This window comes from Nelusetta ayraudi, unplaced genomic scaffold, assembly GCF_046127955.1.
Source record: "Nelusetta ayraudi isolate G7.1 ecotype Tasmania unplaced genomic scaffold, CSIRO-AGI_Nayr_v1 ptg000006l, whole genome shotgun sequence".
NCBI lineage: Eukaryota > Metazoa > Chordata > Actinopteri > Tetraodontiformes > Monacanthidae > Nelusetta > Nelusetta ayraudi.
The window spans coordinates 758559-765400 of NW_027466056.1; the positions used below are offsets into that span (position 1 = coordinate 758559).

General features: G+C 49.4%; 1 protein-coding gene across 1 annotated transcript; it reads left to right on the top strand.

The window, feature by feature from the left end:
• The first annotated feature begins 295 nt into the window (after positions 1 to 295).
• LOC142878778 (homeobox protein unc-4 homolog) lies at positions 296 to 6360 on the top strand. Its single transcript, XM_076012382.1, has 3 exons — positions 296 to 885; positions 1431 to 1606; positions 4929 to 6360. Exons 1-3 carry the CDS (start codon positions 597 to 599, stop codon positions 6153 to 6155), a joined length of 1692 nt encoding a protein of 563 aa, XP_075868497.1. The 5' UTR covers positions 296 to 596; the 3' UTR covers positions 6156 to 6360.
• Positions 6361 to 6842: the final 482 nt, after the last annotated feature.

A 6842-nucleotide genomic window follows, 5' to 3' on the forward strand; every position in this document is an offset into this window, starting at 1 on the left:
CGAATTTCAATGACGTCACAATTGAGGTGATTGTTGTGCATCAGTTCGGAGCTCGTGGTTTTGGCTGGGCAGGGTCGCGGCAGGTCTAATTAGTGGTCGGAGAGAGAGAGAGAGAGAGAGAGAGAGAGAGAGAGAGAGAGAGAACCCAGTCTCTCTCTCTCTCTCTCTCTCTCTCTCTCTCTCTCTCTGTTTTTTCTCCCGTGCTGCGCTTTCCCTTTCTTTATTGACCGCGCCTCTGACGTCACCGGGCGATTAACGCTTCTTATTGGTCCCACGAGCAGATGGAGGAGTCCTAATGAGGCGCCTGGCGGGGAGCGGGAGCGGGGCTGACACCTCGCCTCGACCCGGTGGACGTGACAGAGCCGAGCACCGCAGCCGAGCACCGCGGGAGACGGCTCGGTTCCGGTACCCGCTCACCACCACCACCACCTCCGTCCTCCTCCGTCCTCCTCCTCTGCTCCCTACTTTCCCCCCTTCTCCTCCTGGCTGCATGTTCAGCCACACCGCCTCCCTCTGCACCTCCACTCCGGCTCCTCCGCCGCCGCCGCCGCCGCCGCCGCCGCAGCAGCAGCAGCAGCAGCCCGGGACAGTCGAGCATGGACGGCCGGGTCATCGAGCATCCCGGCGCCCAGTTCGGAGGCTCCTTGGGCGGGCTGGTGGGCTTCCCGTACACGCTGGGACCCCACCACCACCACCACCATCACCACCACCGCCACCACCACCACCAGCACGTCTTCGAGCTCGCAGGCGGGAGCGAGCTGCAGTCGGCGACCGCCGTTCCCTTCTCCATCGACGGATTACTCGGCGGCTCGTGCTCGGCCTCGGTGGTCGCCTCCTCCAGCCCGCTGCTCTCCTCCTCCGACAGCCCGCACTTCAAACTGTCAGGTCAGTCCGCACCTCGGCTCTCCCTCCCTGCCTGCCAAGCAAGACCGACAGCGTGGCGGGTTAGAGAAATAACATCAACCCAGAGACTTTCCTGTGACATTCATTCTTTATAGTATTTATTTATTTATTTATTTTAACCCAGGAAAAAACAATTTAATTGAAGAGATTGAAGCGCTCATTGAGAACAAATTGAAATTGTCGATGTGCATGCGTAGGTAACAAATCCCCCCCAATGTAAAGATACAATCTACTTATTAATGGCCAAAGTGAATGTGAATTGTGTTGTGTATACACACACACAAACACATACACTATATATATTAATATATAAATTAAATATATCATAAATAATGATTCCTTAAATCATATTTTTGCATTTAAACGTGACATGATTCAATTTTTTTTTCAACGCTATATTTCTATATACTTCTACCTACTATATTTCTATATACTATACTTCTCACGTATTATTAGTGGCCCCGAACGGCTTTTCTAATGAAAATGTTCTATACTATATCTCCTCCACTGACGGCGAACCAACGCAGACTGCGGGGAGGCGGATAAAGACGGCCCGGGTTGTAAGCGGAGACGCACCAGGACGAATTTCACGGGGTGGCAGCTGGAGGAGCTGGAGAAGGCGTTCAACGACAGTCACTACCCCGATGTGTTCATGAGGGAGGCGCTGGCGCTCAGGCTCGATCTGGTGGAGTCCAGGGTTCAGGTAAAGTCAAGTCTGAACCATTCACACATTCATTCATTCATGCATTCATTTAGTAAAAGAAATTAGAATAGAATAAAACTATTGAGCTCCCAGGGGGGGAAATCATGTTGTTAGAGCAGCAATAGAAGCACAAGACAGAACAGTGTCAATGTTTGCATGTCGATAGCAACAACACCATCGATTGTAAAATATAACAATAATAAGAAAAAAAACCCAACAATAAATCGATAAGATAAAACACAGAGTGTAATTTTAAGTGCTAGGGCTTTGTGTGTGTGTGTGTGTGTGTGTGTGTGTGTGTGTGTGTGTGTGTGTGTGTGTGTGTGTGTGTGTGTTTGCCTGCGTGCACGTTCCGTTAATTGCACTGGGCACTTTTGCCTGTTGGTTTTATTTTGAAATTAAATGCAGTTCCAAAAGTCTGCTGAAGAGATCCGCGTGAAAAGGTGCGTTTAGTGTTTCAGCGTCTCTCGCGGGGCACCCAAAAAGGCCTGCACCATATTGAGGTGGGTATTTGTCAATTACTGTATAGGGCGTCATTAAAGAGTCTCTTGAATTATGCATGGCTGCAGCCTATTGATTTGTGGGTTAACAAAACGCTGGTTGTTAACTGAGTAAACAGAGAGGAGAGGAGAGGAGAGGAGAGCTCCTCCTCTTCTTCCTCCTCTTTCTCCTCCTCCGTTATCTACTTTTAGAATGTCTCATTACTGACCGTTTGACTTTTTCGTAGAGTGGTGAGGTGATTATCAGTATGAATTCATTTATTAATGAATTACTACATCTATAATGTAGTCTTCTTACATTGCTTTGAAATTCTAATATTATTGTTGTTTATTTTCTTTGTATTATGCACCTTTATTCTAAGTTGAATATTTTAAATAGAAGTCATTAGGTACAAATAATGATGAATCATTTAATTTTGTATTTTTTTTTAGAGGCAACAGAATTATATCTTATTTATTATTATTATTATTATTATTATTATTATTATTATTATTATTATTATTAATACCATAATAATAATAATAATAATAATAATAATAATAATAATAATAATAATAATAATAATTCTTTGCGTGCTTGATTGGGTGAGCGGGACAAAAGCGGAGCTGCTGCTGTGTGTTGTGAGGGGATTTGGTTGCTATAAACCTCAGATTATTGTTCCCTCAAGCTGCTTAACTCGTCTTTATCACAAGGTTTCGGTGGCTGCAAGATATTACCAACATTAACAATTCATAAGAGGCGCCATTGTGGCGCAAGATGTCGGTGTCCCCCGTCCGGAGTCTTTCTGTCGGATTTTTTTGACTTGCGCCGCTGCTGCCTGTCTCACTCCTGGCGTTATCAGCGACAAACACACGGCCGTGAGCGGCTCCCGGAGGCCGGGGCAGCGGGAGCGCTCAGGCGGGGCCGCTGGCTGCTCTCTGCTCGGTGCGGAGGGAGGCGCTGTGTTGGGCCTCCCACGACCAGGGGAGCAGAATATAAAGGTGGACACAGACACAGACGCAGAGGCAGAGGCAGGACGTGGCTGCTTTTGAAACGCTGTAATTGAACGCCACTGACGGAGTTTGACGGCTAAACTAAACAGCACCTGCTTCTGCTGCTGTTACCAGTGTTGTGCTACTGGAGGTCGGTTTGGTCTGGTTTTTAAAGGGTCTCGTGTCGGACTCGGCGGCATTTTTATTTTATTTTTTACTGGGTCCTGTCTCGGTGTCGGACTGGACGGACTCGAGATTCTTGATCCAGACCAGTGGAGACTCAGCCAACACTGTAATAACACGATAATAACAGAAAATAATCCAGCCGCTGCCGTTCTACGCTCTGTTGGTGACACCCAGAGTGACACCATGCCCTCTTATTCTTGGTTCTTTTTTTTTTTTTTTTTAATTTTATGAAGCAAAGTTGTTTTTGGGTTTTTTTTTTGAAAATGGTTCAAAAATAGTTAGCAAAGCAGCAAAATGTTGAAGAAAGAGATCGTGAACGCCTGATGATGTCATCGTCTGAATGTAAATGTGTTTTAAGCAACACGAGGTCCATCACGGTCATTTACAAGCTGGACTTTAATGAACTGACCGGCAGCAGTCAGTGACAAAACAATTTGATCAAAATGAAGGGGAAAATGAACAAACAATTAATACAATTATATATATATACATATATAAAACAAAACAGAAAACCTTCTTTCAATCACATTTTTTAACGGGAAAGTTGACGGGAAACAAACATTACTGATAACAGATCCGCAAGTTTGCGCATTTTGTAGTGGTTGTACGGTAATTCTGAACCCTTTCTTGTGGTTACACCTGTGTATGACGTAGGGACTCCACCACTGGACCTAATGTACTCTTTAGATGTTGTGTCGTGGGCACACACACACACACGCACACGCACACGCACACGCACACACACACACGCACACACGCACACACACACACACACAGGCAGGCAGACAGTTGAGGGGAGACATGCAGGAATAGAACTTGTTTCAGGGATTTATGGGAATTAGCTCGGATTTGTAGCAGTATGGTTCTATGTCCTTATCACCCCATAATTTACTCCATTCCAGGTGTGAGCTCTGTCGACTAATAGCTTCATCAAAGTATTATTATTATTATTATTATTATTATTATTATTATTATTATTATCATCATCATCATCATCATCATCATCATCATCATCATCGTTGTTTTTTTGTTCATATTAATGATACTATGAGCATACAAAGTATTAGCAGTAGCACCAGTCATGTAGAATATCACAAAAACATAAGAATATTCATTCTATCATTTGCCACAATTGCTTCATCCATGGCAGGGACACTCACAGAATTATGAAATGAATTGAGGCCTCATTTATCCAACCAGTCTTGGTGCTGCAGTGAATTCTCATCAACAAGCTCCGTCCACGCTCGTCAAAGTGATGAGAAATGCGAGGCTGTCAGGATGGGGGGGGGGACTGCTGGCAGCTCCCCCAGGGCCTCAGCATGAGCTGTGACATCACCATCTCCTTACATCACACGTTGGATTCCACTCACATGACATCAAAGCGTCATTCGAGTCATCGTGACAAAGCTTGCCTTTCTCTTCATAGGAAAAAAAATAAAAAATAAAATAAAAAATATCACATCAGCGACCAATCCTGTCATTCCATGATGATTATTAATTCACCAATTCATTCATCATCCTAATTCAGCTGTAACATGCCCAAACAAACAAATATAAAACATTTTCAGAGAATCTGCTGCTGCATCAATATTTTCTGCACATTTTCCCCCGTGTGTTAATATTTGGACGTGCACGTCTGTGTGCGTGCGTCTGTGTGCTCCCAGGTTTGGTTCCAAAACCGCCGCGCCAAATGGAGGAAGAAGGAGAACACCAAGAAAGGTCCCGGGCGGCCGGCGCACAACTCGCACCCGACCACGTGCAGCGGCGAGCCCATGGACCCCGAGGAGATCGCGCTGCGGGAGCAGGCGCGCTGCGACAAGAAGAAGCGGAAGCACGAGAAGAGGCTGCTCAAGTCGCACAGCGTGGACAGACTGCTGGCCGGCGACGCCCTCCACACGCCGGGGGGCTCCGAGAGCGACAGCGGCGTGTCGCAGTTCACCGACAGCGAGCAGCAGCAGCAGCCCTGCAACCTCGGCGAGAGGCTGCAGCACGTGGAGCTGGCGGCTGCTGCTGCTGCTGCTGCTGCTGCTGCTGCGGCTGCGGCTGCGGCTGCGGCCGGAGGAGCCGCAGGAGGAGCCGCAGGTGCGGCTGGAGGACGCCAGAGCCAATCCGGCTGCCACCAAAACCCACAGCACTTCAGCCCGCTGCACAACCACCAAAGCCAAAGAACGATGGGGGACTACGAGCAGGTCTCCGAGGGCGGCCGCCGCAGCTCCAGCCCCGGGGGGCCGTGCTCGCCGCCCGCCCTGCAGAAACGGAACCCCTTCAGCGTGGAGAGCCTCCTCTCCGACGCCACGCCCCGGCGCAAGCCCCAGCAGGACTTCCCCCGTCTGCCGGGCCAGAGGACGCTGGTGGGGAAGGGTCACTTCTTGCTTTATCCCATCGCTCACCAACCGCTGGGCTTCCTGGTGCCCCAGGCGGCCCTGAAGGCATCGCCGTGTCAGGACAGCGGCGCAGGCAGAGCCGGACTGCAGGGAGCTGAGAGCGCGGCCAGAGACAGGAGGAGTCCCGCCGCCGCTGCTGCTTCTCACTCGGACCCCTCGGATCACACCGCTGCTGCTGCTGCTGCTGCTGCTGCTGCTGCTGCTGCTGCGGGTGGAGCAGATGTGGAGGAGTGCAGCAGCAGCAGCAGCAGCAGCAGCAGCAGCAGTGGGAGATTTCCCTGCCAGAGGGATTTGAAAGTTTGTACAGAGGCGACGGCGGCAGCAGCAGCAGCAGCAGCAGCAGCAGCAGCAGCAGCAGCAGCAGCAGCAGCAGCAGCAGCAGCTGGTGGCTGCCAGGGCGCACGGCTGTATGCAACAGAGGAGGCGGGGGGTGCGTCTCCAGACCTCAGCGGGCATCATTGTGGAGCAGCAGGCGCAACAGACGCAGAGGACGTGGATCTGGACTGACGCGACCAGCAGAGGGCCGGCGATGTGGCTCCGACCACTCAGACGTTCCCAAAGCTCCGCCCACACACTCGAGGAGAAGAAAATATCACAACATATCAGGAATGGGGAGACTCGAGTCTTCTTGTCTATTTTTTCAATCATAACGTGCGATCGATCCAAAACGGGCGCCTCCACAAAGTTGCGGCCGCACCTTCATTTCGAGGCCTCGTGGGGGGGGGGGCCCAGAAACACCTTTTCCCCAGCAGCTTTCTCTCTCTTTTCTCAGCCCCAACGTCTTGTAAGAAAACAAAAAAACTAGGACGCGGTCAACACCAGAGAAATCCTCGGAAATTGTACAAAAAAAAAAAAAAAAAAAGGAGAAAAAAAAACACAGGAGAAAAATGCTATTTATATGTAAACGTTTTGATAAATAAAGATATTGTTTAACTTGAGCCACTGTCTCGGAGGTCGTGTCGAAGGTCAAACGCTGAAAGAGGCTGGATTAGATCCTCCAACTGTTGTCAAGTTAGATCCAACCCACCGCTCGCTCCACTGATGCTGCAGCAGAGCTCCGCCCAGCCCAGCCCAGCCCAGCTCAGCTCAGCTCAGCTCCGCCCGCCTGTTTGTATTTATTGCTGCTTTAACAAATGTATTCATTTGAAAAGGCCGAGCTGCTGGAATGAGGTTAGTGTCCGGGGGGCTCTAGGA

Bases quoted from the DNA above. Each gene is read 5' to 3' on its own strand.
- LOC142878778 (XM_076012382.1), top strand. From the start codon at position 597: ATGGACGGCCGGGTCATCGAGCATCCCGGCGCCCAGTTCGGAGGCTCC. The intron at 886-1,430 runs GTCAGTCCGCAC...GAACCAACGCAG, and splicing joins CCCGCACTTCAAACTGTCAG to ACTGCGGGGAGGCGGATAAA. The intron at 1,607-4,928 runs GTAAAGTCAAGT...GTGTGCTCCCAG, and splicing joins TGGTGGAGTCCAGGGTTCAG to GTTTGGTTCCAAAACCGCCG.